The following is a 22,780-nucleotide window of genomic DNA, read 5'->3' as shown; positions in this document are numbered from 1 at the left end:
TTTACAGAGCACTTTTTTGAAACCGGTACTGAAGGTGTGCGTCAAGTCTGCCAGTCAAAGCCGCTCATCGTCCGAGCTCAGCCTTTACAAATCCAACAATAGAAGGCGTGTTGACCTCCCTGCACCCGTGTACAGGCAGCGTGAGGAAGTCTGCTTGTCTGTTCAGTCTTTATGAGACTGAAATCGTTGCATTTGCATCAATATCAATAATGTTTTTGTAAACTAACCCGTGTCTGATGTCTCTGATGTCTGATTCACTTTACGTATGGTACAATATTTGCTCACACAATCCAGGTTTGTGTGTTTGTAGGGGGGTCTTCAGATTTGTCTGATCAGAGAGATTTTAAAACATAAACAAGATTCTGATTCAGGAAGTTCACGTGCAGCAATACTCTGGCAACCTGGACAAGATCCTCGCTCTGTCTTTTTAAAATGGGGCTTCATAACTTAAGGGCTCAACAAAACATTTCGAACTCACAGCAGAGCATTTGAGGACACAGGTAAATGACACACAGCTGCACACAAATGTACTGTAGGATCAGTTGAAAACACATCTGCACCGTGCACACACACTGACCCAAGCAGAGACAGAAAATACTCACACAACTCCCTTTCTCACAGTATGACATGAAATATAATACAAAAACACAGACAACCGTCTAAAACCAACACAAATGCACACACAAGCTCACATGAATTTCCTCACAAAACACACAGCAGTACACTCACAAAGACCTGTAGACACAAAACGAAACACACCCTTGCTTTCTTTGCTGCACATTCTCAACATTCACTTAAACACACAAACGCTTGTGTACACACTTCTTCGTCTTCCTCAAGGTGTATTAGTGCATACACATACAGCACTTGCTCGCTGAATTTTAAAGAGTAAATGTACTGCACGTGTTCCTTTATAAGTGACCCACATTTCGGGCAGGGCTTCTCCAGGAGCTACACTGTGGATGCTCAAGTCTCTGGCAGTTAATCCTGTTTCCTGAACATCTTTTACAAGTTGAAGAGCAGAAGTATGGATGAGGTGCCAGGCTCGGGGCCAGAGCAGCACTGATCCAGGATTAGTGACTCGTTCTCCTTTTGGGAGGAAACGTGTTAACCCCTTCTTGCCGGAGGCTACGACACTTGATAGTGAGGCCGATGAACTTCACCAGATACATAATCTGGTGGAGGAGCAGATGCGGTGCGCTCACTACTTAACCCTGTTTCCTGATGAGAAGGCCTGAAGAGAGGCTGAATACTGGGGGTTTGGGTTGTCTCACCTCACTTGTGTTCAACAATGATAGTGGGTCACATGCTTGAGAGGCAAGTGGATTATATCTTGTGCAACTGGCTTTATTCTTGTTAGAAAAGTGACCAAAGTCTTTACCTTCATCTCGACAGTTCAGAGCAGAAAGTTCTTGTGACACATTGCAGAACATTACAACCTACGAGGCCTAGTTTGCTACAAAAAAGTGAAGGTTATAGAAGTAAGAGGGGGTTACAACAACTTTGTAGCTGTAGGAAGGTTCCTATAGTGTACGCTGTTCAAGCTAATAAACAAGATGAAAGTTTTTATGTCATACATTTATACACTCAAGATTTCTTGGTTGGTTAATGAGATATTGTTGCCCGTGACATGACCAACACGTCTCAAAGACGAATCATATTTTGGTCATTCTCACAAACTCTGGCAGCACTGTTGCAGCCTTGCTGGTAACAAAGTTGTAGTCTGCTGTATTTTAGTGAGCTAGGTGCCAGCAGGTTTTTCCAGACAAGCTCACCATCAAGCTTTTCGCAGCACGGAACACTTTGTTAGAGGCCACCGGGGTCAACAAGCAACACAAGCAACCAAACATCCATCCATTGTCTTGTTTGGACCTTACAAACTCGCTCGAGCCACAACTCTTAGCTGTTGTCAGTTACACTAGTACTCTCTGCTGTACACAATAGAATAGCACCAGGAGAAACTCCAAAGGAAACATTCCACAGAATAATAGCTTCGTCCAATAACTGGTTTTGTCCTTATTGTGCATTGAAAAAGTCGGGGACATCATTTCTGCATTGGTTAGTACGAGGTTATAGAGTAATGTATTATACATGCATTAAAAAAAATGTTGGAAACATGGTGGATTTTTTGTTGTTGCTTGTCTCACATTCGATTGATGATAATAAATATGAGAGAATATTCAGTATTCTAGTAGTAAGTGGACAGAAGAACACTGGTAGTCAGGATCACCTCTACTGCGTTGGTGTACTTTGTGGCACTGCCATCTTTACTTCAATCTTCAATTGACAGTTTTATATTCACAAGGGCGGGGGTAAACAAAAATGCATGGTATGTATGTGTTTAAGCACATGCAAAATCAATGAACAGGTAGGCAATGACAGTATGCTGCCAACTCTGATACGCCATGCAGTTTGGGGAGAGGTTTTTTTTTTTTTACACTTTTTATTGAACTGTTAAATTTTCTTCAACACGATGAGCATTTATATCAATAAAAAGATGGATCAATTACGGCCATGAAAACAGTCCACACTTGACACACCAGTTCCAGTGGAGTCGATGCATTGTTTGCATGTTCCTGAGCTGAAGGGACTGGTTACCAAAAGTAGAGCAAAAGGGTTGTGGAGTCCAGTTATCCTGGCGTTATCCCAGCACCATGGACAAAGAAGAACAACTAGGAGTTTCAGCTCCACTTTCAGTGTGTAAGTGACCGTTTGACCGCTGAAGTCTGTACCAGATGTGAAAATACTGGTGGAGTGCGATGGTGAAGTCTGGAAAGTGCTTGGAATATTTCCAACTGTAAATCTAAAGTCCTGGATTTTAGAATTGAAGCTTGTACCTTGTTAGCTTGACAAGCTTTGCCAGTTCTCACCCAACTCTCTCATCCATTTATTTTGGCAGTATTTATCAAGAGATGTCAAAAGGAATGTGATGCTTGTAAAATGCAAAAGCACAACTTTATACAACTATAAGGGTTTTGAAGCAATTGGCAGCCCAATTGTCTGCTGTGTGTGTGTTTCCTTCACTCCTCGGGCGGACTCAAGTGAGCGCCGTGATGTTAGTGACAACCTCCGGACAGGCTCACTTAAGGTGGACTAGCTATTTTGGTTCTGATGACAGGCTGAGTACACACTTGGCCGCTGGCCCTCACAACTTTTCGTCTGGAAACGCTGAGAGCCGTATCGCGTTACTGTTATTGCAAACCAAACATTTCCTACTTCTGTTGCATGACAGTTGAAATACAACACAGCAAATCGTTCAGATGAGGAAGAATCATGGAGGAGTCTTAGGACAACTGTGGCAGATTTAATCAAAAGGGTCATTTCAAAACAAAGAGGTAAAATAGTGTGTATTTAATCTTCAACAGTTCTATATCACCATATTACAGATTTATCCTATTTATCCTTTGTGACAAATCTGGACTTCAGAGTTTAAGGTGTGAAGTTAAACAGAGGTAACGAATATAAATATCATACGTTTAACATGTTCTTAACAAATGTAAAATGAGCTTCTAAAGACTCAAAAACAAGGCAGGGCATTGTACATTAAAGACTAGAATTAAGCAAAAATTCCAGGAGTGCATTAAAGAGAAAAGACAAATGCTCCAGTGGATCTGTGAAGCGCTGAATAACTTGGGAATAAGACACTGGAGGAGGAAGAAAGGAGTCCCATTGCGAGAGCGTTGAATTACCATATCACTGAGGAGCAAATACAAAGCTGCTTGAAAACAGCGGGGATCCATCATCCAGTCAAGAGCTGAGTTGAATTGTGGTTATTTCGGAGCCCTCAGACAACAGGCACTTGTAATAAGCTGCGAAACGGATCACACTCTTGTTTAAACCACAGAGAACATCTATTCACAACAGAACCTACACAGTCAAACAAACCCACAAAACCTTTGGTCAATTCTGGCAGAACACGTCAGGCTTGTGTAAAAACCCCGAACAAGAACTCACAAATGGGAAGTTCAGATGCCGAGCTTCCCTCGAGCCATGCAGTAGCCCAGCTTGTTTCCATTTCCTAGGAAAGACATGAGGCCCACGTACGCCTCAATAAGGATGCTCTGGTTCAGAACCAGGACTCCATTGGCTTTCCCAGGGATCGGGTTGAGAGTGTGGGCTTTCTGTGCTGCATCTCTCAGCTGGTCACGGAAGTTCTCGATCTGCGGGCCAGATTCCACAATGGTTAGATCACAGGACGTTTACTCCCCTCTGCTGTGGGAAACTCATATCTGTATCTAGGTAGTATAAAAATACTAATATTGGTTTTGAAAAGCTTATTATATTATCAAATAATAAACCTATTAAAAGACCAGTCAGCTTAACTTCATTCGGTCTCAAAGCATGGATTTTAAATGCGGGGTTACATTTGGGACAGTATTTCTACCAAGGTAGACATGTTGCAGGGCTGCATGACCAAATGACCTCAATGTATTTTGAATGTTGGAAAGTATGAATGCACAACCCCACAGTCTATTGTGAACAGTCCCACAATCCAAAACATGGGGAGCCTTTGCTTTTTGAAGTCTTCCCATCATATCACCAATTCAAGCTGTTTGGATTTGACTGTAGCATACATTTATAGGAGCTCAGCAGTAAACAGAACTTCAAGTCAGTAAGCTTTTTTTTATTAAACCATATATAAAAATTGTTTTCAAAAATAAACAGCCACACTATTAGAAAGAAACAGGCAACAGTCAATGTTTTGCATCGTTGGAATTCTCAAGACAGTACCGGGCCCAGTGGATAGGACCATATTAGGAAATGGACTCTGTATTACAAACAGATTTGCTTTCAAGGGAAAACAATTGTTATTTTGATGCAAAACACCTCAGGATAGAGCTAAGATTATATTTGAATTGGTTAAAATAGGCTCGTTAGGGGACCTGTGCATTAAATCCATCTTTGAACTCACATTCTCTTATAGAAGATACCCTCCCTTCACATTAAAAAAAGTCTTCAAATTGGAAAAGAAATAACCATTCAGAGTGAACCAACATTTTGATGAAATGGATGACAGATATACCCAATATCCGGTTGCTGTAATACAGATTTCAAAAAGGGTCACGTGTTATAGCCAGTGTGTTGCCCATATATATATAATACATGGCCCTGGATCAGGACCTGACCGAGAAAGTACGTGCTTTTATATATCCTTAACAGCTATAGATATATCAGACAATATGCTATGTATTTTTTTCATATAAGATATGTGCTTCACAATGGGCTATAGTGAGTTTGAGTTGGGATATGTGGCTGTGGCACGTACAACAGGGTTTCATTCTATTCTGACTCAATCAGTTACCTAATCTTAAGTCATTCATCCACATCCCGACTCACAGCTCACAACTTAAGCACTGGTTAAAGTTCAAATGATCAGTCAGGATCAGTGCGTTGGCAGAAGAACCTTTCATTCCCACTGAATGTCATGTGTTAACAATCCTGCTGCTCAACTCTGCTGGACAGCAGAGACAAAGCAGTAGTTGAAACAAATGTTGCCCCGATTTTCTTTGAGTTTTTTTTTTTAATCTCCTGTTCAGTGACTTTTCTGGAGATTGGATTCATTATGTTCTCACTTGTCTGCAGCATTGATCCACTTAGAAATGACACGCCTCCAAATTTCAGACAGTGTCAGAGAGGGTTGTTTGAAAACCCTCCACAAGGTAATAAAATGCCAGTTCGATCTTTGACAGAAAGGTTTCTGTCCCAGTGTGAAACATTGTTCATCTATCACTCCTATACCTGTCCCACCATCCAGAGAGTCTATGCATGAGTGTATCTCTGCAGCGTTGGGAGTGCCAAAAGACTTGTTAAAAATCACAGTTGCACAATCTTTTAAGTGGAAAGAAATCTAGAAGAATTGGTGTTTGCTTTTCCATCTCAATGCATTTCTAACAATGATGGCTCCCATGCTTCACAATTGCGTAAGTGTACGCACGTAGGCATCACAGGTGTTGCCAACTTCATCCATGATTTCCCCTAAGTGGAAACAAAAACGGGTCGGGACCGATGAATCACGAATGCACTTCTTAAATGCTGAAAATGAAACAGAAGTCATCGTTGACTGTCTATCCAAGGAAAGATTCATCTGCTTGATAAGAATGTCATCAGTTCTTCTGCTTAGGTTGAGATAATAATCTGCAACACCACCTGGGCCATGGAGCTGTCCATCAAGCCAAATCACAGAGGAGTCCAGGACGGGCTGTTAGAGGGAAGCTTTGAGAAAAAAAAACAGCACTTCTGCTGAAATGAATCAAAACGGTTAAGAGTAACTATGCCCCCAATAGGCTACAATGGGTAGTGCAACTGAATTTGCAGCACTGGTCTTGCAGGGGAATCCATTCAAAAACCTTCTGGTTTGATCGAGTGGGCCATGACCTTAGAGTAAACTGGACATCTTTTCTCGTGACTTACATTGCAGAGCATCTTCAATGGCTCGCTGATGTTCCTCACTGGGTGGGAAGTGAGGGTCACGTACGGAAGGTCATTGGTGAAAGGGTTCCACCGGGTAGTGAAGGAAGGTTCTCTCAGTCGGTCCCAGAACACCCGCAGTCCTTCACCCTCCCTCCTGACAAGGAGAACAATGATGTCAAACTGGTGGACGATGAACTCACGTGAAGCGTGTTCCTGACAAGACATTGAATTTTGTCCGTAGATGTGTGCTTGCTTTTGAAAGATCGGAGAAATCTAGGACATTTTCAAGGACTGAATCAGCAGAGGCCTCAAGGGACAATCCTGAAAACTGCACTACTTTATCAAAGCATGCTGCAGGGGACATGTGACTCCATAGTAAAATGTTGCAACTATGGCAATGAGCCAGCTTGATGCCAGATTATTGATAAAAGGCTGACCTTGTCTCTGCGAGCTAATCTTAACACACTCATCCTCTCCCATCTTCTACCTATAGCAGTTTCAAACAACGGTGGCTCCAAATGAAAAAGCCCCCAGGTCATATCTTTTTCATGAATTGAAACACGCCTCAATGCAAACACACCAGATGTTTGAAGTGATGTTGCTGTTGACCTCCGTGCTGTGAAAGGTGCTACAATCCTCATGGCTTCACACATATATGGTCTAAAGTAGAGTCCTATGATTCCCATGACCACAGAATTGAGGACAAAAACATGGAATTGGCAGATTAAATGGGGCAGTGTGAGTGATGATGAGATAGAAACACATTGTGGCAGGAAAGATGTTTGCAAATTGTAATGCAAAATAGTGATACAACTCATTTATATATATATATATATATATATATATATATATGTCAACAGAAAAGAATCTCCAGAGGGATTAAAAGAACACACCGTCCCTTCGACCTTAATATCAGAGATGTCAGTCATGACTTAATAACTCAGAACTTTGTGTCGTGTCTTGCTCTCTGCTCTGGCTCAGCATTCTCAGCTCAGAGGATTAGAAGCAATTACTTTTTAAACCTCAGTCCTTTAACATGTTTTGAATATGGCACAATTATCTGAGAGCTACTCGATTATTGACCTTATAGAAACTGCTTCTTAAGGTGTCTGTCCAGGACAAAGAGTGATGACTAAGATGCCGTGTTAAAAAATGTGAGGATTAGTTCGTTGTTGAAAACAAACTGCAATGAAATGACACCACCAAAAGACATTTGAGCTGCAATGGAATCACAAAATAAAATAGGAAATAAAAATAATGTCTGACAAAAAGTATTACACCCCATGAAATTAATATTTTGAATTAAAACAAATGTGATGTTACACACTGTCTTCAAACAAATATTGGGTTCTCCAAGGGAAAGTAGTGGATTGCATTCTGGTGCTTGGAAATGAATCTCAACAGGAGTGGGTAAGATATTTTGGAGTTTTGTTTGAAAGGGAACTCCAGCGGAATGGTATTTTGCTTCACAGCATTTTTAGTCCGCAGACACTGATACGTGGGTGCAGGAGGTCATGCTCTCATGCCAGTTGCTGCTGAAGTGTCTGTGTGCATGTCTTTCTGTGTGTGTGTGTGTGTGTGAACTCTGTTGTCACACGTGAGGCTTGTCTCATGCACGCACGCCATACTTCCCATTTTTCAATTAAAAAATGTGTTCTGTGGTGCCCCCTGCATAATATTGTAGTGTTAAGTGAGTGAGGCAGGTCCAGTGAAAACTCTTACCAGATGCTCTGTAGCATCCAACAAAACTCAGCACTTGTTGTACTGGCAAGTGCGGTTCTTTGCTACTAAAGCAAATCCAGGGTTAAAAGACTGATTATATTTCAGCGAATGGAAGAATGGCGGAGGAGGGGTTACATTTGTACACACTACCCTTTGTAAGCTGGCTCAGCCATTGCACTAGCATAAATGGGGATATAAAAAAGCTTTTATGAAATTCCACAGGTAAGCTATCACTGGAAGAGGGACCAGCCCAAACAGGCAGAGCTGGGCTGGGCTCTGCACCCAGAGGCCTTGGAAGTCCTCACTGTTTTTATGTGGTAGGCTTCGGTACTTTCACTGCGCCTCACCTCGAGCAACTCAAGAAAATACGCGCCTTTCTAAAACCAACTCACACCTGACTTAAGTCAACTTAGCTGGGTGGATTGATGTGACACTTGACATCCAGATCCTGAGCTTTTTACTACTTTAGCATGGTGCTTTAACATGCAGAAGCTGAATGTTTTTTACTACTAAATGTTTTGGACATCTGAAGCTGTAAGTGTAACGTAAATGTTTCGCCAATTGTCTTTGAAAACTGAACAAAGACAATTGAAAACAGGAAGATGTAGTGCAGATACACCCATGACCGACCATCCCAGTAGCACTAATCCATGGTGTTGACACACAAAAACACAGCAAAGAAAAGCACTGTATTCTGAGCTCCAGGGCAAGTAAGGAAAAAAAAAAATCTCATGCTTCGGACTGTTAAGTCAACACACAAGATAAATAATAGGTCCAGCTCCAGTTGTCATAGCAAATGTACCACATTGTCTCAGTGCGAACAAACAAACCCGCTGTGATTGCTCAATAACTGCCTGCAGGGTTGTCAGCCACACTTGCGCCCATCCAATGAAACACTCCTCCTGCATTCACAGTGTGACAGGTCCAATGAGCCAAAAAAGAGGGTGGAGTAGGTTCAATTAAAACACCAAAAAGGTGGGATAATAGTATTCCAAAATTACTGACACATTATTTAGTCAATAAAGCTGGTCATGCAACCTCCAAAGACTTAGACGAACAAACAAAGGAGGCATGACGCAAAAATTTCATGGCTGCAGGCTGTTTGCAAACATCTCACCAGAGAGGAAATAAGAGCTCACAAGCTGGGAGACTCATCTGGAAAACAGATTCTGAGTGGAGATACTTCAGATACGATATATGTTTGATAATATACAGACATGAGCCCAGGGAGCTTCATATGAGCAGATTCTTCTACACGAGATATACATTTTTCTCTGTGTAAGCTGTCACCTATGCTGGCACTCACAGACAGAATTTTAAGATATAGCTTTTGGGAAGTGGAGTTGCTTCTCCGTGCGTAAAGATTTCATCATTGTTTTTTGCAGATGATGTCATCCTATCCTATTCATTATCCCAATCAGCACAATCTATTTTGGCCTATGGTCTAAGATTGAACCTCCATCCAACACACACCCTCCTGATGCACCTTTCCTTCTGAGGTTTTGTGGGATATCCAGCGTCAAGATGGCCAGAAATTAACAACATCTCCATCAATAAGGAACAAGTCAACTGTCTAACACACACACACACCCAAGCACAGACAAATACTCCAACACTCCATGTCAGATGACTGAAAGATGGTGGACCATCATGAGGGGCACAATCTCTCACAAAATCAGGGGCTACAGTTTCACCTTCCACAGTGCAGTTTGGGAGTGTTATTTTCGTTTTCTTTTTTGTATGTTGGACATGCAGCCATCCCTCAACACAAAGCTGTCTTGTCTGCAGGGTGTGCATCCCACCTGACCTAGTTTGTGTATAGTTATGTTCTATCCAAATATTCACTTTGTTCATGACTGTATTAGTGCATACTAGCGAATAAACACGGCAGTAAATAAAAGTAAAAAATAGAAACAGGTCTATTTGAACACACATTTAAACTACTGAACTGAAAGTCTTTACTTTCAAACTACCTAGAGACCTTCAGCAGTTGTAAATGGTGTGTTGTTTTTCAAAGGACACGACATTTGAAAATTTTACACAACACACCTCATTATATTCATATATGATATAAACAGTGGTGGAAAACCATTTTCAAAAAGCCCATGCATTCTGCTGTGTGCTATTGGCAGCATCACAAAACAGAAATTCCATGGTGTGATGGTGAAGTTACTTTCTTTTTCGTTTTGAACACATTTTCTGTTTTTTGCCGGCTCTGATATCGACAAAGTTGAGAACTGACATTTTCAAAGAAGACTTTTTTCCAGTATTTCTTGTTAACAATCAACAAAAATATATCACTAGTGTTTGTGTAATGCAGCCAGACTTTTGAAACACACACAATAAAAAGATTTTGGAGATTGTAAGAGGGTCTTTTCTTCTTGCCACTGAATATTTCATACCTTATCTGTCGATTTATGATGTGTCTTCTAACTTCTGGCCAGTTGCACCTAAACACAACAATTCTTCCTGCATCTGTGTCAAAGCATCAATTTGACCATCTATTCTTCCAGAAACATGCCGCAGGCCATCTTCACCTGCTCCTTAAATCACAGACTGTGCACCTATATATCAAAGTTGGGATTCAAAAATGCTGTTATTTGTCTCGGAAGAACTGAATTTGCTTGTACGTGACAAAGCCTCAAGGGTATCATGGACAGATATAACCACTAATCTCTGGATGATAACTTGGGAAACAGAAGCAGTTTGAAGTTTCTTCCCAGCGGAGAAACAAGATGATGCTGGGTGTCATTAATCTCTTTTGTCAACAGTCGAAGTACGACTGTTTTTCAGCTCATGATTACATAGTAACTGAAAATGTATTTTCTTCTGAAAGAACAAAACAAATGAATCACAAGAGTTCAAACATCTATAGCAAAATATTTTTAAATATTCATGTCCAGTCAGCACTAAGAACACAACTCTGACTTTCAATGTCTCAGACATTTCTATATTTCTTTGTTTAAATATATCATTATTAATAAGTAGAAGGAATCAGACCCTTTAATTTAATTTAATTCAAGTCCTAAATAGCAGGCACTTACACACTGTAGATCATATTCAAATAACCTTTGACCATTAAGGCCAATTCAGGAACACATTTTTCAACAGTGGTCAGCATGAAGGACAAGAGGACAAAGCGGAATAGAAGCTATAAGGGAGTGTGTATGTATATACTGTATGTCTGACTTTACTGAAGGATGAAGGAATGTCTGCCCCCTACTGTTCGTATGTGTCATTGACCGGCCTTAAACACGAATAGTGAAGAGGATTTAGGGCAGTAGAGGCGGAGAATGCTTGACAAACAACAGATATTTACTCCAACTTAAACATGGGTGTGTGATGGGAAAAAAGTGCAGCGAAAGAACCAGCTGACCAACAGGGTCCAAGCAGCTTGTTAAATACAAGCATTCCCCACACAGTTTCTAGGTACAAAGAAATACTAGTAAAAAAAAAAAAGTTAAAGCACATTGCAAGATTAAAGTTATAATTGTGAATATTTGGGGATTAAAAAAGATCAGAAACATAAATAAAGATTATAAATTATACATACATTTATATAACAGGTGTGTGGGGGCCTCACAACGTTGTTCATACAATATAACATGACATAAATACATAAATATGAGGCTGATTGGATTCATAATGATCAGATTTAAGCCTTTCACTGGCTGAGAATGGTATGTTGGTATGCAAACAAGGCTGAGATGAGGTGAGCAATATTCCAAGCTAGTTTAGGTGGGGCAGCACTGAAGCCCCAGGCCTGGCCCAGCCAGACCCAAGAAAAGAAAGGGAGAGAAGAGAAGCAGGCCATGAGTTCGTCTAGACACTTTACTTTAGGTGCATCATCCCCTCATGGGACACACTTTGCCATGAAAACAAACACCTTATACTAAAAATACAGCCCTGCTCCCGCAACGCTGGCAACTCCAACATTTTGGAAGAAGGAGAGAGCCACCGGGAGATGACTGACGCTTGGTCTGGCGGGACGCTCTGACGTTGGAGGTGTCTTTGTTCTGAAACAAGCGGACTCCACGGAAGGTGCGCTTGTATACAACTGTCACTGATGTTGTTTCTTCAGCACGGCTGGAGAATTCCGAGTTAACTTAGCACTGAACATAGCACTGAAGTCTGAATTGTTGCCTTGTCCTGGTCCATGACATCGGCGGAGTGTTGCGGAGGAGCTGCGATGAGGCTGAAGTGTTTCTACTGAGGGTGCACACTGACATCAAGTGGTCAGATGACGAGTGTCAGCAGCCGCGCACAAAAGCAGCTGAACAGGATGATGGAAAAGCTGCACTTGCACAGGCCAGACACTTTCAGTACACTAAAGCGATTGAACCGGAACACACAATAAACTCTGTTGGGCGCACAATTACACATAATCTGTGTGTGACATAACGTAGAAATGGAAAATAAATACAACTATAAAGACAACCATCAAAGGCTTCTGAGCAACATTCCTCAGTGCATCCTGCTTTTAATGCCAAACTGGACTCAATCACTCCACGCCCCAAAGGATAACTAGGATGACTGAGTGCCAAAAAGGGAAAGTAGAAGGAGTTTCATTTTTGTGTTAAAGCATTTGATCAGTCATTCACAATGTGGAAGAGATTTTAAGTAATATACTGAAAAATGCCCAGGGAAAGTACAGTATATCTTGTATATACAGTATAAGCTGCTGTATATATACCTGACTGAGTAAAGACGTCTTATACAGTATAAGCTGCCCTAAAATAAAAATCTTATTAAATTAAATTTTATATATATATAAAGAAATAAAGAAATATATAAATAAAGAAGAATTTGAATGTGATTTCTTTCTTCAGTGGCTATATGTGTTTAAAAAGCATATTGGCCTTGCTTATGCTGCACTTGCTGACTCAGCACCAGGACCACGCCACACATTAAGACAGGAGGTTACGACGCAGTGCACCAGGAGGAATTGCAGTTGAAGTGTCTCAAACAGGGACACACGAATACAGTGGCATTTGGAAGTGGGAAGGAACCAGCTACCTTCCGGTCACAGGCATCAACCACTCCACCATCTGCGCCATGCTGCCAAACAGATGTACATTTAAGAGGAAAAGCAGCACTAAACAACCTCCTAAGTTGGACACATCCATTGTGAAGCCACAACGCCACTTCAGCAGATCAACAATGTCCCTTTTGAACGTATGCTACTTTCAGAGAGAAAATTCATAAAGTGCAGTGATATTCCGCCAAACTTTCCCCTCACCACGTTGAGTCGGCGGCGACTTGTTTACTCTGGCAGAGCTGAGACTTCTCATTTCCATACACTGCAAATCCCGTCCCTTCCAAAGCAACAAGACTGGCTGACCTAGACCAAGAAGGAAGACACCTCCAATGGGAGCGAGGGAGACGATGAGAAAGCAGGCGCACTGAAGATGAAGACAGAACGAGGCAAATGTTTGAGACTTCAAGTCTTTCTCACTTGAAACTGTCTTTTCACCGTCCCGTGTGCCTTTCACAAGCGTTTTATGTATAATTCAACGTAATGTGTGCAGATAAAGCCTCAAATAAAGGCTGAGCTCTCTAAGCTCTTCGCAGCACATTACTTTTTATTCATCAAATTAGTCTGAGTTGCTCCACTATCCCCTGAGCCATCTTTAAAAGGTTTGGATGAAAAGACCACATTCATTTTGCTACTAATCAGCTAAGTGACAGCTCCCAGTGACAGCTCTGCTCTCCCTTCTCCTTCAAACTCGCACACACTCTCGCCGCGTCTATGCTGAAGAGCCACCACACCACACTTTTCGCTGGTATTCACTGTCAGCGTCGCGACTTTTCAGTACACGCTGCACAATCTTTGCACCGACGCAGCTATAATTAGTGCAATAAATCATTACATTTTTTCAGCCAAAGTTTCAACTTTCCTATTAGCATGTGTAGCCTCATGGTGAGGGAAAAGGTCTTGTGTTTTCACATTCAAAGGAAATTCTTCTTTTGTAAAGTAAAGTGGAGCGCCGCACAAGATAATTAGAGCTAATTTCTGTAATTCTCAAGGCAAGGTTTTTATTTTTTAATAAGCATCTAAAGGCGACAAAGCAAGATTTTAAAGTAGGCTGCATGGAAATGAGCACAAATAAAGAAACAGATACTGCTTCTTTCTAGAGCTCAATGTCAGCAGAAAGTTACCTGCAAGAAGACACTGCAAACTTTGTGTTTGACTGGGCAACAATGTTCGTCCATCACTGTCAGGCTGGGTGACACCCTGGGCAAGTTGCTTCTCCAGCCCGGAGACGATTCAGCCGTTCACAGTAAAGCTCGGAGCTGTACTTTGTCAACACATGAATTGGAAAGAAACATGACTGTGGAAGTGGACAAGGGCCACAACTAAGGTCTTCATGAACGACCCCTGCGACCTTCTTATGTGGATGGAGAGCACCCATCCCCTCCACATCAGGGCTGAATGTCTGTCCTGATGTCTAGAGTCAGTTCGAGTCGCACTCACAGGTCATTGTTAACCAACATGCTTTGATGAAGAAACATTGCAGGGTGAAGCCAAAGTTATTGCACATATAGTTGGGTTTCCAATAGCCCTTTTTAACATAAAAACCAGGTAGAATATTTTTTTAATATTCTACAAAGCAAGTTGTGTTTCCACATTTCCATATATATGTTGACATAGTGTAAGTACAGGTGCACAAGGGGCTTTCAGGCCCTTGCAATGGATGCATCTGCCAACTGGATATTTTAACTGTGTATTTTCTTTTAACTGTGTTTCCACTGAGCTTTCGATATGTTTAAAAAAAATTCAAATGCTTTATCTCGAGGGAAATCCCTCATTTCGTTTCTGAAGAACCAATTTTGAAAAGGATTTATAAACATCTCAAAGCATTACTGATTCACTTTTCAAAGATTCCAAACAGAAAAACTGTCTGCAGTGCCATTCAGTGCCTTTGCTGTGGTCTTCCCCCTGGAGACATGACTGTCAAAGAGAAAGGCTTCAGCTTCTTTTCGGACTTGTCCTAATGTTAGGAGGACGTTTCAAACACTGCCAAACACTCGCACACTGCATCTCAAGGCATTTGGCTCCACACCCATCGGCAACCATGCTACTATATCTTGTCTCCTTGAGAGAGCCGACAGGGCCTGGTCAGTGGATGACCTCACGCAACATGGTCAGGGCAGCTGAAAGGATGTCAGCGCTGACAATCCATTGCCAGACCTTGTGCCGAGTAACCAATGAGTCTTTACAAGAGGCAGATTTGCACAAAAACTATCCTTGTTCGGCGTGTGTTTAGTCAGTCACCCTCACCACTCTGAACACACAGCCACCTCCAGAAGCTCTGGTCTTCTCATCACATTTGCACCGGCTTGTCTCATCCACACGAAAAACTTCACACATTAAATTTTCACATAAACCAAAATACTATGATATTTTTTTTATATATCAAAAGGCGTGGCTGCATTATTTAGAGACAGACAATCCTAAACGATATTTTCTCCATTGAATATTCTCAAGGAAAAACTAAATGGACAGTTTCAATAGGTCAGTTCTCAACGTTAAGTGTTGTCAGTATCACAGCCAACAAAGAGCTAAAAACGTACTGAAACAAAAAATAAATAAACCATTATATATATAATGCCATTAACACAGTGAGACGCATGGGTGTCCGAGAACTTTTTTCCACCACTGTTGTATTTTTAAAGTGAACTGAGGTATTGTAAAAGTTGCTGGCACTTGAAAGATCAACACATCCTGAATACAACGATGCTGGACTTGGAGGAGAAGGAGGAAGACTTACTGGAGCAGAGAGTGTCTTGGGAAGGTGAAGGTGCCGTAAGTGATGCGGTCCACAAAGTTCAGGGGAATCTTCTGGATTTGTTCACAGATGAACATGACAAAGTCGTACTTAAAAATCATCAGAAGTTTGTCAGTGATGATGGCAAGTCGTTCTTTCTCATTGTTCCAGTGGTCCACCCTGAAGACAGACAAAACAGGGAGACATAATTTATGATTAATAATTTCTGGACCACTCTTCCTTCCGCTCTAGATAATCCCACAACTCCTTCTCCCATTCCCAATTCCTCCCATTTCACCTTCGATAGGAATCACAATTTTATGGAACTAGTTCCCGCTATCTCGGCCTGCCATGGTGAGGTGGTCACTTTTGTGCAACAGCACATGGAGAGTGCAGAGAAGATGGCAGTGGAATTACCTCCTTGTGAGCAGAACACTGTCTTTTTTTCCCTCCACTACAGATCCAAATTATTTAAAATTAAGGGCTTATTCCTACACCACTTTACGAGACAAAAATAACAAAATCAACAAGTACATTATTACAAGTCAAAGTAAAAAAATAAAAAGTACAGAAGACCGCAGAGGTCTTTAAATAGATGTAATCTGTGATGAAGTTGAGGTTATTTAAAGTTGACAAAAAAGCAAGTATAGCAAAGCTGCTCGATTATGTACTATAAAAACTTCACGATTTCCAAAAACGCTCCTGGCAACAATCATACAATATGCATGTAAACATTTCAGTCTTAAAGTTTTCACTGAAAGCAGCGGTTAGATGAGAAACCAGATGAACAGGAGCATGGTTAGGTATACTCTGTTAGCTCTCGTGTCCCAATTGTATTGCACTCTATTGAATTAGCGAAGCAACATATAGATGCACAAGCCCCCCTACTGCACCACACACACACCACTAATTCACAGTGGCAAAGATTCCCTGTGAGTGGCTTCACTCCTCACGGCTCACTGAGTCTTGTGCACGCGGCCGATCCTGCATTAGACACTCAGGATAGCTGCTGGCAGCCGGAGGCCAAAAAAGACAGCTTGGTGAAGCGTCAGGGCATCAGGAGGAAGGTGTGGGTGAAGAGCTTTGACAGTGCTAATAAAATAACTTAACCCTGACTGGGCACAGACGCCGTGACCTGTACAGAGGTGTTACACTGTTCCAGCATCACTGTGTCAGCGATCTGACAAGCTAGTGGCACTTCAGATTCACACCACCACAGTAATCACGACAGCAAGGGGAACGCAAGCCTGCAGGGATGTGTCTGAGAGCAACTCGGAAAATAAAGTGACCAGCACTAGAGCGAATGAGAGACATCGAGAAGAAATGACTTGTCGGTAAAAACTAGTGTAAAACAAACACATTGAAGTATTTTGCTGGACACTACTGAGAACTATAGAGCACCTACAGTTATGACTAAATCTTCTCTGGACATGCAGATGAAAAAGACTTAGATGAAAAAGGTTTTTTTTCCGAGTTACAGTAGAAAAACCACGCAATGATAATGTAAATCGGAAACGACATCTACACATCTTTGAACTTCTGCAATTGTTGTGCAGAGAAAATGGCCAAATAAGTTGACAAGAGACACTCCACGCACCGATTGGGTGGGTGTGGCTTCCACAACACTCAATTGTGTCGAGTTGACACCGTTTCTTGAAGCTGTACTCGGAGCATCAGCTGCTCCGAGTAAAGACACTGTGGTTTGTTAAAAGAAAAGAAGTGCTTTTGATGACCAGGGGCCAAATGTAGGACAATTGTTAACGTGCGCTGAACTGAGCGAGATAAATGATTTGCATTATTCATTGCAGCTTGGTCAGCCTTTTAAATGTTTCCCTGAAAGCAACAGCGGAGTGATACAAGCTGACAACTGCAAGCGCATTTAGAAAATGTCCTTCTGTAACTTCAGTATTTGCTCCGCTCATCTCAGACTGCATTCTGGGAATTAATGAAAACTTCATAACTGTAAAGTTTGTTGGTGTGGGGAGTTGAAGCAGGACGTGGCCTGTTCGCCAGTTTCTGATGGTTCTTATGACTTGCTCGCTGATCCAATTCACTGAATACAAAATAAACCACGTGTAACTCATTCCTGACATCAACCTTCACTCTCATGTTAAACTATTGTGTTTTCAATTACGTTATAGATGTCTTCCAAAATGTGCTGTAAAGACATGTATTGCATGGAAATATGACCAAGACATGCGACAAATGGTAAATATTCTATATTATATCTGAAGTATTAAGTGAATTATTCATTTACTGAAGTGGTGACATTCATATGGCTGAAATCATACAGTGCACCTGCATTATTATAGGTGAAATTTAAGGTCATTTCAGGAATGACCAGTCACACAGGTGCAATACTACTTCTTTATGGATCCTAATTAAAACATTAGACATTTACAGTAAAGGGGGGAAATGTCAATCTTTTGCACGAGTGAAACATTATAATATTTCAAAAACAGAACAGTCGTGAGCACAAAGCAACCATTGTCGAGCATAATTTTGCAGAAGTTCACTCAACCACTGTATGGCTTATGACAGAGATGGAGGGTGGACTCACTTGTAAAAAAAAAAAAGAAACCTTCCGTTTTATTAAAAATGTTTCTGTACATCTATGTGCAATATAGTTACATTCAATGAATAATTCTTATTGATCATCGCAATGTCTGACTGTCTCATAAAAACAGTTCAAAATCCACATAAATAAACACTGTATTTGAATATGATTTAGGAAAAAAGCTTACTAAACATATTTGTGATGCAGTGTAAGCCAAAGTAAATAATTCTACAATCTGTCATCAAACTCTGCTGTATATTCAGATGAGATGAAAGATGTACTGCGTGTGCATGACGCCACGGTGCAGTGTTTGTGTCAACATACACATAAATCTGTGCAGAACATTATATCACAAACTCACTCTGCCATAAGCCAAACGCTGAGAATGGTGCCATCGGCGTCTCTATCCACCAGAGCTTCCACGTCTTTGATGCCCTGATCCAGAGTGCCTGGCTGCGGAGACAAAATGCATGAGTGTCACATCACAATATTTCACAGTGACAATCACACAGAACAGCTTACAGAGTAATCTTTGATGAAGATATGCAGATGGGCCTGGAACTGCGACAAAATGTCACAGCATCCGCGTGTCAAACAAAATAACAATGCACAGACACATGACTTCCACTGAAGACAGCTGAGCGTGCGTTTTTTTGCGGATGACTGTGAGTCACTCAGGTTTATAAATAAGGAATATAACACGCATCACAACATTATAGTCAACAGTGAACAGCATCTGTTTCTCTAAACCACCAGCCTGTCAACCTGCGTCTTTCAAGTCGTCTATTTTAGTGCAAAGTTGGAGTTCTTCAAAGATGTAAAGTTCATACTGAGGCCAGCAGATGATCACAGTGCAACTGCAGAAGTTACATGTTCACATTGATGTTCGACTGAGTATGACTCAGCTTCTGAGTCACAACACAGCTGCCAAGCCGGCCTCCGTCACTGGCAACACTTGATAGCTAATGACCCGCAGTCCTGTTGTTCCCTCACAGAGTGTTTCAGAAGAAGAGCAACAAGTACGCATGCAGAAACACCTATTGCAGGAGTGAGCGATGCTTTTCTGGCACGGCGGGCCGGGCAACGGACTGAGATCATACACGGTTGCACTCATATATTCCTCTTTTCACACAAGTACAGTGAATCTGTGAAGAAGAATCACGAACAGCCTTATGGCAAGTCTGCATTATATCTGCAGTGATGAATGAAAATGTTTATGCACTTGCTAGTGAAAAGATATGTCACAAAAATTCAATTTCGTATTCATCCGGCTTATATTGAATATTAGCAGTAAACAAAAGCATTCTTGTAGTTTCTTTATCTGAACTCACTTTTGGTAATACACTCACCACACATTTATATTATATTACATAAATGTCATAGATAGATGGATGGCTGGATGGATGGATGGATGATCGATAGATAGATAGATAGATAGACAGATAGACATATAGAGAGATAGATAGATAGATAGATAGATAGATAGATAGACGGACGGACAGACAGACAGACAGACAGAGAGAGCTAGATAGATAGATGGATAATGGATGGACGGACAGACAGACAGACAGACAGACAGACAGACAGACAGACAGACAGACAGATAGATAGATAGATAGATAGATAGATGGATAATGGACGGACAGACAGACAGACAGACAGACAGACAGACAGACAGACAGACAGACAGACAGACAGACAGACAGACAGACAGACAGACAGACAGACAGACAGACAGACAGACAGACAGACAGACAGATAGATAGATAGATAGATAGATAGATAGATAGATAGATAGATAGATAGATAGATAGATAGATAGATAGATAGATAGATAGATAGATGGATGGATGGATGGATGGATGGATAATGGATGGACGGACAGACAGACAGACAGACAGACAGATAGATAGATAGATAGATAGATAGATGGCTGGATGGATAACGGACGGACAGACAGACAGACAGACAGACAGACAGACAGACAGATAGATAGATAGATAGATAGATAGATAGATAGATAGATAGATAGATAGATAGATAGATAGATAGATAGATAGATAGATAGATAGATGGATAATGGACAGACAGACAGACAGACAGATGATAGATAGATAGATAGATAGATAGATAGATAGATAGATAGATAGATAGATAGATGGATAATGGACAGACAGACAGACAGACAGACAGATAGACAGATAGACAGATAGATAGAGAGATGGATGGATAATGGACGGACGGATGGACAGACAGACAGACAGACAGATGATAGATAGATAGATAGATAGATAGATAGATAGATAGATAGATAGATAGATGGATAATGGACAGACAGACAGACAGACAGACAGATAGACAGATAGACAGATAGATAGAGAGATGGATGGATAATGGACGGACGGATGGACAGACAGACAGACAGACAGACAGACAGACAGATAGACAGATAGATAGATAGATAGATAGATAGATAGATAGATAGATAGATAGATAGATGGATGGATAATGGACGGACAGACAGACAGACCGACAGACAGAATAAAGACAGAATAAAATCCATCCATGCGAAACAGCAATGACACGAATTAAAAACGAACTCCACCTCCCGCCAGCAATGATGGAAGAAAGTTCCAGCAAGTGGTTCCGGGGCAACTACTGATAACTACATAACAGTTGGAGACTTGAAGTTGTTTCAGACGTGAATGAATCGTTTGTACCCTCAGTACGAAGAACTTCCTTAGCTTGAACTGGTCCACAGGTCCGACCGGAGCGCCGGCTACGACCAGCTCCGTGAGCCCGGCGGTTGCGCCCTCACTTCCCTGTGCCGGGCCTGGTGTTTGGCTCTTCACTGGGGCGTTGGAGGGGCTCAGCACCAGCTCCGCTGCCGCAGGCTCGTTCTCGGATTCCGCCATGCTGCTCCACGATCTCTTTTTAAATGACGGATGGACAGTAGGACTTCACTTGAGCAAAAGACAACAACTTCCGGTATCTGACAATGGCGCGGCAGCCCGGCAGTGCTGTAGATATAATGACGCTTCTTATTTTGTGGAAAACAAAATCGTACTCGGACCAGCATGTGACTAACTTCCTGGTTCCGTGTCAGGTTCACAGCGAGGGCGTCGGCACCTGCTCCACAACGGCCCGCGGCCTCACCCTGAAAAAGAAAGAAAAGTCTTGTAACACTATTAAAGTGAAAGTTCACTTTCGCTTGCACTTTTTTTTCCACATGAATGTCATCCCCTTCCCTCTAGACTAGCGTGATGCTAGTCGTCCTTCCATCAACACTCTAGCATGGTCTCATCCTGGTCAGGGTCACGGGGGCAGCAGTCCAACACAAGAGACGCTGACTCCTACTCCCCAGAAAACTGGAACACATCAAGGGAACATCCCGACGCCAAGGTCTCTGACGGCATCTTCATGTGAGGGAGCGTGCAAACCTCTTGCTCCTAACAGTTTATAGGGTTATGAATCGTGATGGGAGTCTTTTCTAGTCAGTGGCATCAGTTTGACAATGAGTCAATGCTATTTTTCCTCCCTCTTTGCCATCAACCTTCACAATGTAACTTCCCACGACGTGGACGACGCACACTTTTACCGACCGGTAAAACATTCTCGAGGCATGTTTGGGATCATGATGACACAAATTCCATTCAGCTGAGCCGTTGAAAACAGAGTTATTAGTCTTTCCCTCACCAAACTCTCCTACGGCCCCTCGTCCAATAACATGACGCATTTATAGACCTACATGGTGGCGTCCTACTTCACTCATCACTTTCCCTTGACCCCTTAAAAAATGTGTCTGCTTCCTACAGGAACAAAATATATCTAAAACCAAAGCCATTCTCCCACATGCCGTGCGTTCGTATTCTTCAATTTTATTGATCGAGTCGCGAGCCCGTCTTGTACCGGTCCTTGGCAGTGAGTTTCAGGATTTCAAGAAAATGTAGAAAGTGCTCCAGTGAGCTCAGCTCTTCGCACGACAGACAGAATAATGACTTATTTTCAGAAAACTCACTTCGCAGTTAAACCTCTTATCTGCCTTTATGTGGCTGAAAGAGTGTATCTTGACATATTTTCCTAAAATACCAGTGAATGCCATAAAGTGGACAAAAACACAGTCAAGTCATTGTGCAGTGAACCGTGTCATTGGGAGTAGAAAGCCCGATTCCTCCCACCATCCTTGAACAGCATTTAAGCGTCACCACGTGGGAGCTAATGTTTCCGACACCGTGCGCGGTAATGCCACTCATTCTCAATCACAACTCTGTCAGGGAGCTGGTCCGGCGCCTTGTTGGAAGTTGAAAACCAATCCGCTTGT

General features: G+C 41.8%; 1 protein-coding gene across 3 annotated transcripts; it reads right to left on the bottom strand.

The window, feature by feature from the left end:
* Positions 1-2,281: 2,281 nt before the first annotated feature.
* tprg1 (tumor protein p63 regulated 1) lies at positions 2,282-21,739 on the bottom strand. Of its 3 annotated transcripts, none has more exons than XM_053879282.1 (6): positions 21,180-21,739; positions 18,821-18,912; positions 15,906-16,082; positions 6,412-6,565; positions 3,955-4,160; positions 2,282-3,809 (listed from the first exon to the last, which is right to left on the bottom strand). In XM_053879282.1, the coding sequence occupies exons 1-5, from the start codon at positions 21,372-21,374 to the stop codon at positions 3,966-3,968; spliced, it is 813 nt and encodes a 270-aa protein (XP_053735257.1). In that variant the 5' UTR covers positions 21,375-21,739; the 3' UTR covers positions 2,282-3,809; positions 3,955-3,965. The 3 variants fall into 3 exon arrangements, with proteins under 3 accessions (XP_053735257.1, XP_053735250.1, XP_053735242.1); XM_053879275.1 differs by having other exon boundaries at positions 2,285-4,160; positions 21,180-21,479; positions 21,548-21,737; XM_053879267.1 differs by having other exon boundaries at positions 2,285-4,160; positions 21,180-21,737.
* Positions 21,740-22,780: the final 1,041 nt, after the last annotated feature.

This window comes from Synchiropus splendidus, chromosome 1 (genome assembly GCF_027744825.2).
Source record: "Synchiropus splendidus isolate RoL2022-P1 chromosome 1, RoL_Sspl_1.0, whole genome shotgun sequence".
Classification (NCBI taxonomy): Eukaryota; Metazoa; Chordata; class Actinopteri; order Syngnathiformes; family Callionymidae; genus Synchiropus; species Synchiropus splendidus.
Note: the sequence above shows the minus strand (reverse complement) of the source record. Positions and strands in the feature narration are given on the sequence as shown.